We start from the raw sequence: 21,213 nt of genomic DNA, 5'->3' as shown, positions 1-21,213 counted from the left end.
TTATTCATATTGTCAATAACATTCATGGTGACATAGACAATGCTTATATAATTGCATATTAGGAAATCAATCCTGAGATTAAAGGTCTGTAATTCAAATTGAAAAAACTTCAAAGTGGAAGCAGTTTCCTCCCTCCTGAGATGGATTATTTTTTTATACTTGGCAAACATTCTTTCACTCAATGAACATAGGTACCAACCACCTTCTAGGAGCAGGAACAGTACTGGTCCTGGGTTACAAAACTAAGAGTCAGTAGGCAACCCATCGGTAGCCAAAGAAGGATGCGGCACACAAAGCTGAATTATTTGAATCTTAAATATTGATTGGGGACCAACCGAATACCAAGAACTGAGAGGCAAGTACTCTGGGAATTAGAAAGGAAACTAAAGACCTGGGACTTTTCCTTAAGAAGTTTAGATATTTGTTGACCAGACAAGATTAATGCACAAAAGACATGACGGGTTCAGGGCTAAATAAAGTGCTGATGGCCCAGTTGATGCCCTTGTGACCCTTGTATTATAACTGGTTGTCTCTCCCAACAGGTCACAGTTCTCAGTTGTTCACCTGGTACCCACAGCCTACCAGGGGAGGCTCTGTGTATAGTGCAGGTTGTCAGAGGATGAAGGAACAGAAGTGATGGAATGTGGTTACTGTTTTCCAAACATGACTGGTCAATAGAACTCTGTGTGTGTGTGTGTGTGTGTGTGTTCGCACTCGCGTGTGCGTGCATATGTGTGCATGCATGTGGTGCTGGGGATTGAATTCAGGGATGCTCTACCTTTGACCTATATCCTCATCCATTTTTTAAAATTTTTTATTTTGAGACAGGATCTTCCCAAGTTGCCCAGGTTGGCCCTGAACTTGTGATCCTCCTGCCTCAGCCTCCCAGGTGGCTGGGATTATAGGTGTGCCTCACAATGCCTGGCTACCTGGCTTTCCTCTTAGACTTTAGGCTGCAGAGGTTCTGTTTGGGAGTGGGCCCAGTAAGATGGGCCCAGAGGTTCTGTTTGGGAGTGGGCCCAGGAAGATGAATGTTCAGATATTTCTTGGTGATTCTTCTGTGCAGCCAGGTTTGTGGCCTCTTGGCAATGACTGCAGGAATTTAGAAGAATGCAGGGGAAAGAGTGGCAGGTAAGGAGCGGGAAGCTTTCCCACCTGAAGGCTGTAGCTCACCCTTGAGATCCAGCTGTGGGCCAGCTTCTCCCCAGGAGCTACTCTTGGGCTCTCAGTTACTGTTTCTCCCCACTCTGGGTCTGCAAGTCTTGGTGCCCATCTCCGCTGCAGGGAATTTGGGACTTTTATTCCCTGAATAGACGGTGTAGCTCCTAGCAGGTCTTCTGTGAGTATGTGGCTGACTTGGCTTCAGAGGATGCTGAGATCTTAGCAGGACGGGAGAAGAAAGGCAGAGACCTGATGTGGCCCAGAAGATGCAGCCACTGGCAGAGCCCCAGCACCTTTGGGAACTGAACCTAACTAAGAAGAGGGGACTATACTTGGGGGATAGCCCCAGGGAGCCAGGCAGGGGAGTCTGAACTGGTTCAGGGGTGTAGGGACCCCTGAGACTTTATGAACAGTGACAGTCCAAGCCACCATAGGTCCTGAATTTCATGTGATGCTCTTGATTTGATTTATCCACAAGCAGTTGTTAGTGAGCATCTAACATTGCCAGAGGCACAGGTGCAGCCTCTGACCTCAGAGAGCTCATAGTTTGATGAGACAGACAGGCCTGTAAGTAGATCAATGTGATGGTGTATGGGAAATCACCACACAGACCTCCAGAGATGCAGTGTGGGAAGAGGGGCTGGGGAGGACAAGTCAGGCTTCAAAGAAGCACCATTCAACTGAGAACCCTGCCTAGCAAGGCGGCCCTGTGTTTCATCCTCAAGTAACCCAGTGGGACAGGACTATCATTATCCCCATTTTATGGATGAGAAAACTGAGGTTCAAAGAGGTTAGGTAACTCATATGGGCTCACACGCCTAGTAAGTGGTAGGTCAGGGTTTGTAGCCAGTCTGCGTGACTCCAGAGTCCAAACTGGGACCTGTGACAATCCCTGCCATGGTGGTTTCAGCTGTAAAGATAACTGGGGTTTCACCAGTGACCAGAGCTGGGCTGGGCTTTCTAGACATGGACCGGCACAAGCCAGGTCACAGTGCACTAAGGAACCAGGGATGATTCAGTGGGTCTTGAGGACCAGGAGAGGATGGGAGGACAGGCTGGAGGGGTGGGCGGGGGCTGGACCATGAAGGCAGTTTTTGTTTTGGTCTGCTGAGATGTTTAGACTTCACCCTGCCGACTGCTGGGTGCTGCCGAAGGGTTGTAACAGGAACTGGCCTGTCCAAGTGTGTGTTTTGATACAAAGACGTCTCTGGCTGCAGTTTGAGCACTAGGCTGGGGGGTTGGAGGAAGGGGAATCTGGAGTCAGGAAAGGCATTGGTGAGCAGGCTCTGAGAGGTCCAGGGGGAGCAGAGGGAGACCTGCACCTCTGAGGAAGCATGGGAGGCCGGTAGACAGGGCTACTGGGGAGGCAGGACTTAGTGACCAGCCAGCCCAGCAAGATGAGGGAAGGGGGTCCAACAGCATGGACTCCAAGGATGAGATAGGAACTCCTGGTGCAATGGAGCTGTCCCTGGGCGCTGGGCTGCTGGAGGAGGCACAGGAGCAGGTGAAGTTGAATAGACCACACGTGAGGTCTCTGTGGGAAAGCAGGGCAATGTCTGGTGACAGGTGACACCTGGCGTGGAAGGCAGCAGAGAGATGGGCACTGGAGCTACAGTTCAGGGTTGTCAGGACACTGGTTGAGCCATGGAGGTGCTAAGGTCCTGGAGGGTGAAGATCAGAATCTTCACTTTCAAGGGCAGGTAGAGAGTCCCAAAAGAACAAACATGCAGGGCTGGGGTTGTAGCTCAGCGGCTGAGTGCTTTCCTCGCAAGCACGAAGTACTGGGCTCGATCCTCAGCACCCATAAAAAATAAAAGTAAAGATATTGTGTCCATCTACAACTAAAAAATAAAATTAAAGTTAAAAAAAGAACAAAAAAATGAATGGTGACTGCATGCACCTACCATGGGGGTAGGTGATGACGTGGAGCATGACGCCCAGTGGGCGTGTGAGTAGAAACCATATTGTGGCCACTAAAGGGTGAGTGGGCTGCAAAGGGGAGGAAGCAAAGTATGATGTATGGTTTTGTCTCCTCCAGGAAAAACAAATTCAGATCTCACTGTGGTTGAAACTGTGCCCAGTTTGGGGGGTGTCTTCATATTGAATTAGTTCACAAGTAAGAAAACAGCAAAGAACATATTGGACAATGAATCCTTTTGGGGGGTGAAAAATACAGTTTGGTGGCACAGTTCTGCAAACCAGGGGGACCTTCGGAGGACAGATCATCAGACACCACTGGGTGTCCAGTGGCTCGGGATGGGGTCAGCTCTGTGCTCACCTTAGGTTCCTGACATGGTTCTGTGCACACTATGAACAGGCATTGGTGAGAAATGGTGTGAAGTGTACTTTGCCATGATTTCTCCTCCTCTTCCCCAGCATCCGTCTCTACAGTCAGACTAATTGTGAGGATTCAAGTTCCTGACACCTAATTTCAGCAAATCAGGAAGAGTAGCACCACTCAAATACTGAGGGTCTCCTGGGGCATGACTTTTTGGGAGTGCTGGGCAGAGATTTGAGGGAAAGTATGCCTGTAGCTGTTCCTGGGCCCTGTGCCACTGACACTTAACCCTGCACGTCTGGGAGCCTGGAGCTGTGAGAGGCACCTCCATTTAATTTCCACAAGAACACTGTGCTGTCATGACTTGCTCAGGAGACCTTGTGACTCAGAGAGCCACGTTCCTTCCCTCGCATCACATGGCTCACAGGACCACAGGAGCCTTCCAGAATGCTCAGGCCGGAGGGGAGAGCAAGGGAGTGAGCTAGCTTGTCTGTCCCAGTCTCCAGGGAAATTAGAGAAAGGATGTGTTGTTCAAGATCAGGTGTGTACGTGGAGTGCCTAAATAGAGGGGTGGGCAGGCTTACTCCTGGGGCCCAGGAACGTCTCCAGGATCCTGAGGTATTCATGGAAAGCTAGACATACGATGACAGGACAGGTTGTCGCCAGAGTTGGTACAGCTGTGGTGTTCAAGTGAGAGGCTGATTCTGAGACCAGCCTTCCTGTTGGAGGGAATACCTTGTGACACAGGCCAAATTTGACATGCCCACCACGAATGCCTACTGGATTCATTAAGGTGATGCTTACTGCCTAAATAAACCCCATATTCTCACAGCTTCACAGACTTCAAGTTTATTTCTCACATATGTAAAGACCAGAGTTCTGGTCATAAAGGCCTCTCCACTGAGGGGACATCCAGGGAACCCGGCTCCTCTCTCCCTGTGGCCCTGCCATCTTTGTCACATGATTTCTAGCCACTGTGCTCTGGAGGAGGGGAAGAGCACAAAGGGCCTCGAGGGAGCTACTGACAAGATAGTCCTCCAAGTGGCACAAGTCCCTCCTGCTTGTGTTCCGTGACCCAGAAGTTGGTCTGCTGCAAGGAAGAGCCCAGGAGGAAGGAGCAACTCGCCTGGGGTCGCTATTCCTGTCTCTGCCAGGCTTCCCACCATGACTAGACGGTCACTTCTCGGCAGAGTGTTTATTGGTGCATTAGTTATTGTCCTCATTTCATATTACTTGTTATCTCATGACTACAGATTCTGGCATTTTGGAGTTTGATGACCAGAGACCATGATTCAGTGTGCAAAGCAGTACTTGTATACCTTTGGCACTATCCACCGTGTGCAGCGGTGTAGGAAAGAATGGTGGTTAGGAGTGTCCCTCTGGACTCTGGCTGTGGGTGGTTGAATCAAGTTGCTGACTTCTCTAATTTTTTCAGCAATAAGGATGATCCTCACATCTAACAATGCCTTTGTTATAATGATTAACTGTTTCTTCCCATACAAAGCTTTAACACATTGCCTGAGACTTCATAGATGCTCACGGAATGGCCACAGTTATCTTCTCAAGATCATCTGTTCCTTTAGTCCTTTAGCACGTGCTCTGTAGACAGGGCTTCATGCTAGAATGGCTATGATTGAGGTCAGTACAGGGTGCTATGGGAACACTGGGGAGGGATTGCGGTGGGAGGCAAGGTAGGGTTAGGGGAGGAGGCTGGAAGGTGGATTAGGAGTTCTGGGATGGAGATGTGCTCAGGTCCATGTGCCCTGTGGAAGAGCAGCGAGTATGGTAGCTCTTGTTGTTATAAATGGGAATGTTTCCCTGCATGACAGTGGTATTTTCCTGATGTATCAAAAGCATTCATAGGTAGTGTCCTTGAAGTTGACATGAGTCAATAAAAAAATAGGCCAAGCCCTGACTTTGAGGGATGGAGCTTGTCCCATTACACAACCGTCGTTTGCATTCATTCAAGTGAGTCCAGCAGACCAGGGCCGACCTGGACCTGTCTTCAAGGAGCTTTTGGGGAATCTGCTTTCTGTAGGAAAGAGTGCTTTCTGCATTCAGGGACTGTGATGTGCCAGCAGCACTGTACAGGGACCATCAGCAGCCAGGGTCAGAAGTGTTCTTCCAGGAGGGGCGATATTTGGTGGGCCCCAGAAACTAAGTCTAAGGAGCTGGTACCAGAACTTCCCTGGGGCTTCCTGGAAACTAGAAGTGTGAGTTCACAGTTTTCCTGGGCACCCAATGCATGCTCGAGGCAGCTTAGGGCACACATAGAATAGTCTGCCAAGTTTCCATAGGTAGTGAAATCTTTGTTATTTTGTCTACTGGTCTATTTTATCAACCAGATAAACAGGTTTCCATCTTGGGGGGTCTCTGGCGGGGTCCTGCAGGCAGAGCTAAGGCTTGTGTGGGAGGTCCTTTCATCCCCATTCTACACTGGCATGGGGAGGGTATGGTTCTTTGGAAGGGAGCCTGCCACACTGGACCTTAGGGTCCTAGGCTCTGGAGAGAAGAGCTGCTGGGAGGGAACTTGCCCGTGACCTGTTAGAATTTAAGCCAATTTATTAGTTGGCTCAGTGTCAGGGCTTCAGGCAGGATCCCCCTTTCCTTGCTGAAGAAGGTTGGGGTTGGAGACCATGCAGGCCTAGGAGGCCTGGGAGGCCAGTCCTGCCAGGTCTGAGTGAGTCGAGAAGTCTGTACAAGGCCTACTTTCTTTTTTTGTTTTTTGAGAGAAAGAGAGAGAGAGAGAGAGAATTTTTTAATATTTATTTTTTAGTTTTCGGTGGACACAACATCTTTATTTTATTTTAATGTGGTGCTGAGGATCGAACCCAGCGCCCCGCACACGCCAGGCGAGCGTACTACCACTTGAGCCACATCCCCAGCTCACAAGGCCTACTTTCTAATACTAGGACTGACCGTCAGGGAGAGGAGACTCCTTGACATGAAACCTGTCTAAAGCAACAAGCTGTAAAAATTGTGCATCCTCTGGGTAGGAAATCTGGGAAATTCAGAGAAAGACAGCCTAATACTCTATTGTTAGGTTACCCCATGACTTAAGACAGTGACCTGCAGTTGACACTTGTACTCTCCAGGCCCAGACCGCCAGAAGCTATGAAACTTAACTTATACAATTCACATAGTGGCTTCAGAAAGGGACGGTCAATGTGTTTCTTTTCCTATTTGACAGTAGCCGTACCAGTGTCCTTAGGAGGGCAGTAGGAAGGTCAGGCCAGGGCTCAAGCCCAGGTCACCTTATGCCTGGGCCAGAGTTCTTTCTTTTCCTAGAAGGTCCTACAGAGAGGCTTAGCAGTATGGGCAGAGATGTGGCGCATGGGTAGAAATCTTGAGGAAAAATTTTAAAATGCATTCATGTATATATATGTATATACATTACAGAAAAGAAAGATGGGCAAGTTCTGAGATTACTTTTTTTTAAGACCCATACTTTTGAGAGAGAAAGGGCACATACCAGCCCACAAGTTTGTTACTTTGGGTAAGGCAGGCAAAGGGGCCTGGCTGGCAGTGGCCCTGAGATGCTGCCTTCCCTCCTTCTGGCACTGTGCCTGGTCAGCATCTAGGTGTGTCCAGGCAGCGAGACCCTAGAGGGTGGGGACTGATTCATGTTGTCCCAGGGCCTGGCACTGTAAATGGTTCCAAGAAGGAGTGGATGGAGGAGAGAAGTGGGGATGTGTGAGGTCCCTTGAAGCCGGGCCAGTGGAGTTCACTCACTGTTGAAGAGTATGGGAGGCCGGAACTGGGAGGACAGGAGCAAAATAAACTGGGGTCATAGAGAGGGAGCAGGCATAGAAGGCCAGGGCTTGCAGTGCACTTGTGGTCTCTTCAGAGCTCCTGCCATGGGCACTGGGTGACAGGCGGCAGGGGGGTTGTCTGGGCCCTTGTTACAGTCTGGGACCTTGTTGGCCTTCTTTTTGGCCTTTCTAGAGGGGCTCCAGCACACACGGGTTTAGCCTGTATGGAAAGGGCTTCAACTTCTGGTGGGAGATCTCAGGCCTGAGACTAGGAAGTAGAGACCTTTGGAGACAGAACTCTTCTCTCTGGAGGATGACTAAGAAGACTTCCTAAGACTGTCTTCCCGACAGAGCAGGTGGCCTAGGAGTGGCATTCCCCACTGTGGAGGTGGTGGAGGGAAGGCCGGAAGGAGACCACAGGCAGGCCAAGGTGGCCCTTTCAGACTCTTCCCAACCCTGCAGTTGCTCCTGTTGGTTCAAGTTGGCTTCCTAGTGAGAGATGGAAAGCCAGAAGGAAAGATGAGGTCTTCAGGCCCCACCTGTGAATCAGACTCAGGGGTCTGCAGAGTGACAGTGTGTGCAGGAGACATTTGCCATCGCCAAGTCCCCGACTGGCTCCTGCCTCCTCTCAGGGGTTGGGCTAATGTAGGCTCAGAGCCAGATCTTCAGTCCCCAGCTCCCACCTGCTGCAAGTGCAGGATGGACACCCCCTCCATTGCTGAGCCTTCCCATGGTGTATTTGGTGAGGCAGACCCGGGAGATGGCAGGTTTGATTAGGGCAGCGTGGCAGTGTAAATGTCAAGAGGTTTTTGCTCTTAGATTGCATTGACCTTGAAACAGATCTTGTCTGGGTACCTCAAGGGATTGAGGATTGAGCTTTTTCCTCATGGGAAAGTTCTGCCTAGTGTCTGTCCCTCTCCAGACCTCCTTGAGTTTTTATAGAACTCTATAATTTTCCCAAGGTTTGTCCACACTGTTTGCTGTTGTTTGGCAGATGACTTGGCAGGGGGGTGGGCAGAAAGTATGATCCTAAATGTGAGTGCACAGGCAAAACTGGGGTATGGAGACCTGTCACTCATTTTGAGAGGGGCTCAGGGACTCTGCAAAAACCCTGAACTTGTCTCCAGATGCTGCAGGCTGAGCCCATCACCAGTACTGTCTCCTGTAGTTTGAGGTCATGAATCTTAATTTGTAGTGGCTGGAGGTGGGGGTGGGGAATAGCTTTGTGACTCATGATGTCACAGAGGCAGGGGAACAGAAAAACCACAACTAAGGGACTCCAGTTGGCAAAACGCAAACTGCTTCAAACCTATTCTTGGAAACTACAGCATCACATCTTGTTTCTTCCCAGAAAATGCAGAACCTTTCATCCTTCTGGATGAAATAATTGCTTCTATTTCTAAGACATGTCAAACTCCGAAAAGGCAGCAGCTGGGTGGTGATAAACAAGACTTGTCCACCCAGAGCTAGCCACCCAGAGTCCTCTGAGCTAATGCACTCTTGACCTGCTTCTTCTGGGGGGACAGGGGAAAGGTACCTACTAGAGGCAGGACACCCTGGTTCTCTGAAAACTTGATGCTCAGATTCCCTGCTCCTCCTGAGTGCTAGGTCGACCCTTTCCAGTTCCTTAGTGGCACCACCCTGCACCCTGTGTGTCTTCAGCTCCTCACCAAGACCACCCTGAGTGAGGTTCCCCACTTGACATATGAGGAACTTGAAACTCAGTTCAATGACTTGCCTGGAGCTACAGGGCGAGGAAGCAAGTTTGAACACAGGTAACTAAGCTAAGTTATCAAAAATCATGTTCTCTTTTCCCCTTCCTTTTGGGTTGAGGGTGTTTGGGCCACTTGAAGAGTAATGAGTGCTAAGTTGTCACATAGCAGCCAGGAGCTAAATACATCGTATACCTAATCTCCTTTATTCCTTACCACCCTAGAAAGCAAATAGTATTGTTCCCATTTTACACATGAGACAACTGAGGCTAAGGCAGGCGAGAGAACTCACCTAGGGTCACAAAGCTAGTATGTACTTGAGACCAGATTCCTACCCAGGTTTGCCTGACTCAAAATGTTCTGTTTTCCCATGGGGAAAGTCACCCATTGTGAATGTTAGCATCATCTTTAAAGTCTCTGCCTTAAACTGGCAAGCTGATTTTAAAGGTTGAGATTTGACTCTTGAAATCGAGGGAGGCAGGTCTGAGCCTGGTACGGGCTGTGGGGTACATGTCCAAGCTGCGTTTATCTCCTGCTGTCGGCCCATCTCCATACACTTCCCCTTATCTCGCCCCAGATAAGAGCGGGTTCCGGAGCTCCCACGCCCACCCGGAGCCCTCAGCACCACCTTTGGCTCTTTCTCCACCGGAGCCCTAAGATTAAGTCGTGCATTTTTCTTTGGAGGGAGGAGACGAGTTCTTCCAGTTTGTAAATTATTGTCTGGGAGTCCCATCTGCCTTGATACCGCCGAATGGCGCATGCTTTTAGACAAGGAGGAGCTGGCAACTGGGAGCGTTTTGATTTTCAAAACTTATTTTTTCAAACTGTTGCATCCCCCAGATACAAATCTGCCTGCGTGATGGATGCAGCAGGCATGAGCACATCTGCTGAGCCTCTCCCAGGGCCAGGCTGTGCCGACACCTGCATTTCTTTCTCCCTCTTCACAGCAACCATCGAGGTGGAGATCATCATCCATCTGTTGTACAAGAAGAAACTGAGGCTGAAAGTCTCAGTGGCTTGTGTGAGGCTGTGTGGGCAGCAAAGGGGCAAGCCAAGCTCTGGACTCAGGCTCCTGAGGCCCCAGAGCCACCTGGCCATCCTTGAAAGGACCGCAGGAGAGCAGTTGAATGCAGGCGGTCTTGAAGTTGTCAGCCAGCTACTGCGTCCTTTGTTCCTGCTGGCACAGAAGTGGTTCCAAAGATAGATAGAGCCTGAGAATGTGAATATGCCCAGAAAAGCAAACGAGTCCTACTTCCGTTTATGCTTTCTGGGTGGCAAGTGTGGCACGTGGGGGAAAGTCAAGACACCAAAGGTAGCAGTGTTTATGTGAGTAGTGCCAAGGGAGCTCAGTGGACATTAAAGGAGCTGGGGCAGCATCCGCAAAGGAATCCAGGTCTCATCTGGGCCAGGCAGAGCACCGCAGAGCCAGCCCTTCCAGCCTGTGGAACTTGTTGAGTGGCATGGGCCAGGGCTCCCAGGTGGGGCCTGGAGCCTGGTTGAGGTGTGCCAGCCAGCCAGGAGCGTGTGCTGGTCTGCCTTCAGCCAAGCACAGGGCCAGGCACACTGGAAGATCCCAGGGGAGGCTGGAAGGGAGGGCCGGGTTGGTGCTCCTGGGCACTGCCTTGACCTGTCCTGGACATGCCCTCACACTCACCTTCTCTGAACTGCTGAACCCTTGAACTTACTGTCATTTTGCAACTTTACGACTCTTTCCAGATTCGTGCCCTGTAGGGTCTCTCCTTTGCCTGGAATGTCACTCCCGAGTCTTGTAGTGAAATCCTCCCATTCATAGGACTGGAGCTTCTTGAGCCCCTTTCGACTCCTTGAGCTCTGCTAGACACCTGCTGCTCCGGCTCCGCAGTACTCTGTCCTTATTCCACAGCACTTGTCTGTAGTCTTGTCATCAACTGTATGGTCCTGTCTTCTTGCCAGGCCAGGCCCGAGCCTGCATTGCTTATCTCTCCATCCCCATCCCCTAGCATGATGCCCGGCGCACACCTGCTGCGCCTCCAGCAGCTGCTGAATGAATGAGTCAGAGATCAGGGAAGGTGAGAACACTTTGCTTCACTCTTAGAATTATAAGCCAACCTATGATCCAAATGTACCCACAGAAATGTTCTTGGGGGTGAAAATCTCTATTGGAGAGCTCAGTTCTCGTGAGTCCTTTTGTTTACAGACCCCACAAAAGGCAGGACCTGTTGACCACTGTCCAGCCTTGGCCCTGCCTCTCCACACTGGCCTCCTAGCACTAGCTTTGGATTCCAGAAAAATAGCTAGTATTTTGGAAAATCAGCTCTACTTTATTTTTGTTCCTTTGAAACTTCAGTGACTTTCCTAAGGCATGCCTGAGGGTGGAGTAGTGCAGAGAGAAGCATCCATGCCAAAACCTTGGCGAGCTATTTTTGTGAAGTGAATGAACATCCGCTGCATTTTTCCCTTCCATCAGCCTGAGCACTTGTTCCAACCAGCTCAGCCTGGACTTACAGAGCACAGACTCCTTTTGTTCATTTGAAAGAAGAGGCCCACGTGTCTCTGTCTCCCGTGTTTCTGACTAAGGTAGATGGTGTGCTTCCAGCAGATTCCAGAAACAGAAGGAAGTTTTGAGAAATTGCAATGGGTAACTTGTCTGGGGGAAAACACCTGCCCTCTGGTAACTAATGAAGAAAGATTTTAAAGTTTTCTGTCTGAGCTCAGGTAGGACTATCATGAGGCCTGGAGAGGTGTGTGCTCTGGGGTTTTTCCCGTTCACTGATGTCATGGGGCTAGGCTGCATTCATCTTAGCCAATCAAGTCGCTGCACCAAGAACAGTAGGTTTTCAGTGGTATTAAATCTAGTGCATTTTTTCTGTCTTTCTCCTTCACCAGTCACTATTTCCAGAGCCATCTGGCTTGTAGCAAGATCGACCAGGTACCGTTGACATGAGTCAGGGTATATATAACTTTGCGCAACCTGTGTGTTTTTTTTTTTTTTCAGCCAGGGAGAGGAGTGAGTGGGTGCTGGGGAGAAAGACTGGCAGTAAGGCATCCTTGCCGGGTTAGGGGGTATGATGTACACTTTCCGGAGATGGTCTAGATTTAGCACTAAGTATAATGAATGAAGATGGGTGTTTTAGTATCTTAAAGGAATTTCATCACTTCCTATTGGTGCCCATCCTCCACTCTCCCCTCACTGCCCATGCACCTCACCTCTGTCTCCACCCACCTTTGCAGGTGTGACGCTTCTCCTGGTGTTTCATGGTGATCCCCTCTGTCCTGTCCGCACCCTGCTCCACGTGGCTCCTGAACCATGGGGGAGAACGAGGACGAGAAGCAGAGCCAGGCCGGGCAGGTTTTTGAGAACTTTGTCCAGGCTTCCACATGCAAAGGGACCCTGCAGGCCTTCAGCATCCTCACCCAACACTTGGACCTGGACCCTCTGGACCACAGAAACTTCTACTCCAAGCTCAAGTCCAAGGTGACCACCTGGAAGGCCAAAGCCCTGTGGTACAAATTGGACAAGCGAGGCTCCCACAAAGAGTACAAGCGGGGGAAGTCGTGTATGAACACCAAGGTAAGGGGGACAGCCAGGGAGACCTGGGACAGGTGGGTTGGCATTTGGGAGTTAAGAGGCAGCTGCCCTTCTGCTATTTTGAAGCTCTGAACAGATGTGGGCATGAATGTTGTATCGTCATGCTCGGCTGAAGGTTTCCTTTGTCTGTGTGCTTAGCTTGTCCTGGCTGGGAGTTTCCACATTATCCTGGTGGCCTCAGCCACCCTTCTGGTCTCCTTTCCAAAGGAGAGGAAACCAAAGGCCAGGTGAGGGAGCTAAGCAAATCTTTGCTATTATCCTACTTCCACAGTTACCATGACCCACAGCTACCTCTGATACCCACTATTGATCCAGCAACTCCTGCGGGCTAGACACTTTATATCCATGATCACACTGAACACCTGCAGGAGTTCTGTGGGCCATTTTAGAGAGGTGGAAATGGAGAAGCCAATTATACAGGTCACACAACTAGAAGGCAACTTGGGTCTGTTTGATTCCAGGGCTTAAGCCCTAAATTCCACACAGAGGCTTAATTAAAGAGATGTGTTCCCCCGGGAGCAAACCCTTAGAAAGATCCCCTGGTTTTTAATGAGTTGGCTAAGAAGTCGGTCTGTGGTCCCTACCTCCTTTTCAGCCCTCTTCTTTCCCTCCCTCCGGACACCTCTCAGTTCTCTACCTCCTTTTCTAGTATGCATGTCTCTGCTCAGGATTGCACTCATAGTTAATCCTCCACAAATATTTGCATCCTTTATCATTTGGCTTTAGGCTGCATCCGTGAAAGCAGGGCTGACCACAAATCACATCTCTGGCATCTCCAAAATGCCCACCACCCAACGGGCAGCTCAAAGTCAAGACTTGCCAGCTGGCCCTGGGGGGCTCTCGGCCCTGGGCATGAATCCAAGCCTTGTGTTTAGGTTGAGATTGGATGTGCTGTATTTAGACTTCTCAGGAGGTAGCTCAGTCAGAGCCCTTGGAATTCCAGTCAGTGCCAATCCCAGGACAAGGGGATTGAACTCTCCATGGCAATCAGCACTGTTGTGTTTTTGTTTTGGTGACGGAGGAGCTGTTGAGTCCCTCGTGGGATACGGCTGCTTTCCATTGCTCTGGGGAGACAGCTGTCAAGCTCCCCTGAGCCTGGGATGCACTGACCGTCCAGGGCATAGGAAGAGCATTCCATCAGGGTGCGGCACCAAACAGACAGCCCAGGGCACATTAGCCGTCCAGGCAGTACCCGCCATGCTCCAGCCTCAGGCAGAGACATGGCAGTGGTAGGGAAATAGAAGGGGAGGAGAGGTGGGACCAGTGTCCTGGCTGAACTTCCACCCAGGGTCCCCTCTCTAGTTGTAACTTCATGGTTCCCTATTCAGGTGCAGCTCTTCAGGGTTAAAGGGGTGGGGGGACTTGTAGCATTCAGCGTTACCCTTCTCAGTCATTGTATAAAGTAGCTTTCTTAAAAAAAAAAAAAGTTTTGCATATAGTCCTCCTCCAAGATAAAATTGAACAAACCAGTAAATAAATTAAACATCTCCCATAGAAAGAATGGCCCAGCTGCATGGTGCAGTCTCGGGGGTTTTCAGGATCCTGTTTTATTAGGAAATATCATCGCCCCACACACCCAGCACTTTGTGGGACTGCCTTGGAGATCTGAGGGTGGGTCCCCCCAGGGCGTCAGCCAGCAGGGGGATGAGTGGAAGGCTGGCCACCATGAAGATGTCCTCTTCAAAAATCACCAGCCGGGTGTTGCCTGGTTTGTCTGGCCAGCCCCCGTTTTATAGGCTTCGAGGGCTTGAAGTGGCAGAGTCCTCACTTCTTGTGGCTGGCACCTGAGATACAAAGGGAAAGAAAAAGTCTTTGAGTTTGTGATGTGGAGTAAGGGTGGTTCTTGCCTAGGGATTTTTATGCCTTTCTTTTGAGGAAGAACAAAGACATTTCAAATGTGTGATAGTCTGTCTCATGAAAACCCTGGGTGCTGAGAGTGGGGGATACATTTGAAAATGCACCTCGAGGGTGGATTGTGACTGTGTGAGGTCACTTGAGCTGCACACTTCAGAAGCCCAGCTCAATCTAAGCAGACAACACCGGTAAATCATTAACTCATGGGACAGGATGGCCCAGACACAGTCATTTCCATCCTCCCTCATTCCATCTGTGTCTCAACATTGTGCTCTGGGTTGGTTTCTTTCCTCCTCCCTGGTAGACAGATTTTCCTCCTCATTGGTAGCTTCTGCTTCATATATTTTGTAGGTTCATGATCCAAAAAGACTGGAATCTTTACCTTCCAGCTCAGAGTTGAAAAAATCTCAGGGAGGATTTTGATTGGCCCACCTCTGGTTTTATAATGGTGAAAGCCAGGGGAACTGGCCACAGTGATTGGCAGAACTTTCATGAATCATGATTAAGGTGAGGGAGGAGCAGGTCCCTGAGGATGTGGGGGTACAGGTCCCAAACAATGTGGGAGTGAAGAACAGACACAGACGTCCTCTATAGTGACTGCTGTCGTGGTCCAATCCGGCCATATTGGATCCATGTGAGGGTGATTAATGCTCAGCTCTCCAAGGCCAGTGCTTATCTGCCTTTTTGTGAGGCAAAACCCTAGAAGAGGGATCCTGTGTCTCTTCACATGAACAGACACTGCCTGGTTTATACACCACATTTAGGTTTCCTCTGGTGTAGTGGTGGACGCTTAGTATTAGCCAGACAAGAAATGTTGGGCATTAGCATACAGTGGCTGATCATAAATGCTAAGCCAGATATTGCAGGTGTGGCAGGTGTGGGGCATAAAGCCAAGCATCTGGTTAGCCACAGGTCTTGTGGAAATAAATGCAATCCAGCCAGACCCCTACCTCCACACCCATGTGGACACCTCTCCACCATCTGGAGTGCATCTGTGCTTTAGCAGTTCACAAGCATTTATCAGGCCCTGGCATTCACACCCACATGCCTGTGCTAACAGTGGTGGTGGGAGACTGGGGACCAACATCTATTCGGAGCAGGAAGGCTCCGACGGAGGGGCCAGGAGACAAGAGAAAGACTTAGGAGGCCTCTGGAGCAATGATGCAGGTGGCAGTTGCATAATGCAGCTGGAGATCATTGTTCATTATTGGTTTTTATTTATGAGAGTTTCAGCAGGCGCTTAATAATTCTTTCCCTGGCTTCTGTCTTCCCACATAAACAGACACTGTCTTGTTCACAACCCACATTTACGTTTTTTGGGTGTGACTCGATAAGAATGGGTTGGACCCAAGGATCAAGCCAGATTCACTCGTTTAGAACAGATATTGGCTCTGCCTTTGAGTCACATTTGAGTCAACTGTCACCTCCAACGGGGAACTGTTACCTGAGAAAGCAACCCAGTAGAACCTGGGATCCATCATGGGGTGTAGGATCGCCATGTCACAAAAATCTCGGTTTCTTCATTTTTTCATAGGAACCTTTAGTGCTAGGAGGAACTTAGGAGAATGTGCAATCTCTGCATTTGACAGGTGACAAAAGGGGGTCCCAGGAAGCTAACGCTCCTTAGCTGGAGCCAGCGAGCGGCACCACTGGGGTTTGGACTTTCTTGCCTGGTTTGCTCTTAGGATCTTTTGTTCATTCATCCAGCAGCAGGTGTGTCTAGCTCCTGATCAGACAGGAAGGATGGTTTATAAGACGCATAAGGAGCACTTCCCACATGAGCTTTCTGTAATGGAAACAGAAATGCACTTATTTCCATATTTATTCACTGATTTAATAATTCCCGAGATGAATAATTATTCAACACTAAGTAGCTAACATGTGTTAGGCCCTAAGTATCTAACAGCCAATTAACAGCTCTGTGGCCTCAGGCAGGTTACTTAATATCTCTGTGGCATTCTCTGAAGACAATAATGGTCCTTCTGCTTTATAGTTATGGTAAGGATTCAATCAGGTCATCTATGTAAAGTGCTCAGGATGTTGCCTACCACCTAACAAGTGATCAGCAAATATCTGGCCATTATTATTATTAATGATGTACGTGCTGTAAGAGGTGTGCACACTGGCATGCGGGAGTATAGAAAAACAAGTGACTAACCGTGACTGGGGTAGTCTGGGAATGCTTCCTGGAAGAGGAGGAGTGATGTGGGGCTTGACAGACCAGTAGGATTTTGCCTTGCAGAGCTGAAGGAACACCAGCAAGGAGGTCTAGTTTAGGGAGGGTATTGCTTGTGTCAATGGGAAAGCAGGGGTGCAGGTGTAGAGAGGGCACCAGAGAGCAGAATGCATGGGTGAGGGGCATGCCAGGCTGGGAGGGAGAGGTGTCCGAGTCAAAGCGAAGACCTGGAGACCATCAGCAAGGAGCCCTAGCCCTTCCTGGAGTGGACGCTCCCACCTGTGCAGCCCAGGGCTCTTGCTACCACCTCCCACAGTATTGCTCAGTGATCACAGGTGATCTTTAGGGACCAGTGCCCCAGAAATGACTCCTGGACATAATGAAGACTCTGGTGCTGTCTCTCTAGAAGAGCATGTCTGTCTTTTGTGGGGTCAGTCCACACCTTCTACTCCTGAGCATGACCCTGGCCCAGCTGTGCCTCTGCAGCACCTGCCGAGTGTGGAGCTGGGCCTCTGGCCAGTTCTCATGGCCCCACTTGCCCCGTAGCTCCTGAGTCGCCTTTTAGCAAAGCAGGAGGCAGAGAGGTAGGGCGAGAGGGGGTTGGGGTGGAAGGGGTGAAGCTGGGAGTAGAAGACGGCAGCTCTCTGTCGGCCTGGATAAGCCTATCTGACATTCCTGGCCTCTGAAGTCACCCACTGAGGCTGCGCTGGTCGAGGCAGGTCAAGTACCACGTTGCCTAATATGGACCACTGTAGTCCCAACCGATAAAGCAGAGGTTGGTCTCTGGGGTGTGGAATTCTGCATTCATGGAACAAGGGGAGATGGACTCTGGGTTCGTCCACTTACCTCATGGTGGACGGCCTGCGCCCCTGCATCAGGCAGGTTTGCAAGCCTGGCCCCTGACAGAGCTGGAGTCACAACTGCTCCGCCTCTGCAGCTCCGTGGGGTGTGTGGGTTGACACAAGTGAGTGCCCTGGGCACGCTGCAGGCGCTCTGGTGAAAAGCTCTCATTTTTGGCTGTCTTCATAGAATGTAGCCCATCCAGGTCCACTGTGGTTCATTTTGTGAATCTACAACCTGCCCTCTGTGGCCATGGGTTCTATATCATGGGTACAACCAACCCTGGATCAAAAGTACTTGAAAAAAATTTCATCTTTCCTAAACCTGTACACACTTTCCCCCTTGTCTTTATTCCATAAATAATATAGTATAACAACTATTTGCATAGCATTACAGTTTTTAAGGTATCATAAGTAATTGCAAGGTGATTAAAATATACAGAAAATATGCCTAGGTTATATGCAAACACTGTGCCATCTAATATTAGGGACTTGAGCATGTATGAGTTTTGGTATCTGTAGGGAAGAGAGAGGAGGGTATAGATCCCCATGGATTACAATAATGACTGTATTTTTGAATACTGCAAGTATGTGTGTGTTACTAGAGACTAAACCCAGGACCTGGCATTGCTATGCAAGTGCTCTTAAGCTATATCCTTAGCTATATCACTAAGCTATATCCTTAGCTCTTTTTTAAAAATTTTTACATTTATTTTTTAAATTTTGAGACACAATCTTACTAAATTGCTGAGAGTGTTGCTAAATTGCTGAGGCTGGCCTTAAACTCGCCATCCTCCTACCTCAGCCTCCCCAGAGTTGCTGGGATTGTAGGTATGCATCACCACTCCCCACACTGGACTACTTTTTTTGTCTTGTACACAAAAAAAACTAATTAAAAATGAAATGCCACCTTGTGTGGTGGCACACCCCTGTAATCCCAGCGATACTTGGGAGGCTGAGGCAAGAGGATTACAAGTTCAAGGCCAGCCTCAGCAATTTAGTGAGACCCTCAGCAACTTATCAAGACCCTGTCTCAATATAAAAAATAAAGCCAGGCACAGTGGCACAGCCTGCAGTCCCGCAGCTCAGGAGGCTGAGGCAGGAGGATCATGAGTTCAAAGCCAGCCTCAGCAATGAGGAGACGCTAAGCAACTCAGTGAGACCCTGTCTCTAAATAAAATACAAAATAGGGCTGGGGATGTGTCTCAGTGGTTGAGCGTCCCAGAGTGAGTTCAATAGCCGCTACTTAAAAAAACAAAAACAAAAACAAAACCTCCAAAATGCATAATGAGGATTAAAAGTAATTCAAGTAGAATAAGAAAATATAGAGTGAAAAGAAGCCTCTTTCTCCACTCCCCACTCCCCCTCGTGGCAACTACTGCACCATTTCCTGTAGCCTTCCTCCAGGTCTCTGGGTGTGTGTGTTTGTGTATGTTTATAAGTCTCCCCTTTCCGCTTTGAGATGGGGACTCACATGTTGCCCAGGCTGGTCTTGAACTGTGGGACTCAAGCAGGCCTCCTGCCTCAGTCTCCTAGGCAGCTGGGACTACAGATCCCCCCACCAGGCCCGGCTTTAGTGGGAAAAACCTATCTAGGCTTGTTCTGCACATTAGTTTTTTACACTCCAAAATATGTCGTGGAGCTTGTTTCAGTGTGTATCACTCTTATCCTTTTATTCATGGTTTTTATGGTTTTCCGTTTTGTGATTCTGTCACAGTTTATTTAACTGCTTGGACTGTTTCCCATAATACCATCCTCAACGGGCTGATATCTGTTTCCTTAACCACACCTCTTCACCTGCGCGTGGAAGCTCCTCAGACACCTTGTAGGAATTCTGAGTCGGCATGGGTGCGTATTAGCTTTAACAATTCCAGGCACTGACGGGTTCTCCCTGGGTAGACACACTCTCCAATTGGGCAGGGGAGTGCCAAGAGTCCTTTAAAAGGCAGGAATCACAAGGTTGCCCCTAATACTGTGCCATCTAATATTAGGGACTTGAGCACGGGTGAGTTTTGGTATCTGTGGGGAAGAGAGTGGAGGGTATCAGTCACAGTGTTGTCCTTGGCCTCATGAGTGGGCGTCAACGGACCCTCTCTGAGGCCTGGAGCCTGTATGGGTAGCCTTGAATGGGCCACTGAGGAAAGAGCAGTCCAGCAGTGGCCGGTAAGGGTTGCTGCCACATCCGTGACAGCAACGGGTGACTACTGTCACCACCCAAGATCTGCAGAGTGCTTTATGCTTCACAACATGACTTGAGATGCATGCTTTCATTAAGAAGTTGGCTTTATCAGTGAAGGAGAGTGCTTATGTGTGTATATATATATATATATATGTGTGTGTGTGTGTGTGTGTGTCACACTGATATGATTATATTCTTCTTCAAAATTCCATCAGCTAATGGGAGCTTTTAGGGCCTGGCCACGGAGCCCGTGTGTGACTTGTTCTGAACAGGAGACTGGTCTGGCTCACTTGTTCTCTTTGTGACTCAGCTCCAGAGAGTGTCACCTCCTCCCCCTTCTTTTGTCCCATCTCCAGCCTGGGTCTAGGGGCACAGTGGGCCTGCGAGCTCCTTAGCCCTGTGGCTAGCAGCTGGTCAGTGCCCACATGGATGATGACTGTGACTGTCTCTTTCCCCTCGACTGTGGGTTGCCTGAGGACAGGGACCATGTCTAGCCCATGCTAGCACAGGGAGTGGCCCAGCAGGCGAGGTGCAAGAGGAGTGAACTTGGTCAGTCAAGGGCTTCCTTCTGGAGCTGTCCTGGCTGAGCCCTGCTGTTCCCAGGCCAGCTAGTGGGCTTGCAGGAAATGGCACCCACCAGTTCTTGATTCCTTGCATAAGATCTGCCCAAATTTGCCCTGAGTGTTGCTCGCTGAGCACCCTTCCCTGAGGGGCAGGGATGGTGACCACAGTCTCGTCTGGGCCTGGACTAGCATCTGGCAGCTCGTAGAACTTTCAAGAGGGCTGGGACGTCGGCCAGTGGCCTGTGAGGCTGGAAAGCCAGGCTTCCTTTTTCTTGGAGAAAAACAAAAACCCTCTTGCAGTTCCTGGCCCACCCAGGATTGCACAAGGCCTCTGGGAATCTCTGGCCGGGATTATCCAAATAAATGTGTGCCGCTGGGCAGGGCGAAAGGAAACCATGAGGCAGTTTAACACTCTGCTCACCACAGAAGGCAGACCTTGGCTTCCCTTCCCTGACGGTTAGGGCCTCTCACTCTGCTGTTTTTGATTTTCCACAATAAAATAATGTCTTGAGGACCAGCTTATTCTATGGCAGGGAGTTCTCCCACTTGGTGTGAACACATCTGCCCACCTCCCCAGCTGGATGAGTTCAGCTTCCTGCTGCAGGGCTGGTCTTGGGCAGTCCACCAGACCCAGCTGTTAAGTTGTTGCCCTCTGCTGCATCAGCAAGGATTGCATTCGGCTGCAAGTAACTGAAAATTTGACCGAAAACAAATAGGGACCTTTTTTTTTTTTTAACCAGAAATCAGGTGAGAGATGGTGGCTCTAGATTTGGCAATTATATTCTCTAGACCAGTGCTGTCTAATAGAAATATAATATGAGCCATATAAACTATCTAAAATTTTCTAGAAGTCACATGTAAAAAAATGCAAAAGAAATGATGTGATAAGTTTTAATCATATATTTTATTTAACCTAACATATCCATAATATTATAAGTTCAACATGTTGCAAATATAAAAAATAATCACTGAGGTATGTCACATTTTTAATATTAAGTCATGAAATATAATGTGTGATTTACAGCTCATCTCAATATAGACTAGCCAGAATTCAAGTGATCAATAGCTCTATGTGGCTAGTTACTATTGAATTGGACAGCATAGCTTTTCCTCTCATGCTTGTCACTTTAT

At 49.2% G+C, this 21,213-nt stretch overlaps 1 protein-coding gene across 9 annotated transcripts in view; it reads left to right on the top strand.

The window, feature by feature from the left end:
• Positions 1-21,213, top strand: part of Mical2 (microtubule associated monooxygenase, calponin and LIM domain containing 2) — a 218,593-nt gene that overhangs the window by 31,767 nt on the left and 165,613 nt on the right. For all 9 annotated transcript variants that reach the window (XR_006850350.2, XM_046437987.2, XM_046437983.2 and 6 more), the window contains exon 3: positions 12,114-12,453. Coding sequence is in view for 8 of the 9 variants with exons in the window: in XM_046437987.2 (XP_046293943.1) it covers positions 12,190-12,453 (264 nt within the window). In the remaining variant the exon portion in view is untranslated. The remainder of the gene's footprint in view (positions 1-12,113; positions 12,454-21,213) is intronic.

The sequence above is a fragment of the Marmota monax genome, unplaced genomic scaffold (assembly GCF_021218885.2).
Source record: "Marmota monax isolate L192 unplaced genomic scaffold, Marmota_monax_Labrador192_F-V1.1 WCK01_AAM20220418_F8-fsc00061, whole genome shotgun sequence".
Taxonomy (NCBI): domain Eukaryota; kingdom Metazoa; phylum Chordata; class Mammalia; order Rodentia; family Sciuridae; genus Marmota; species Marmota monax.
Note: the sequence above shows the minus strand (reverse complement) of the source record. Positions and strands in the feature narration are given on the sequence as shown.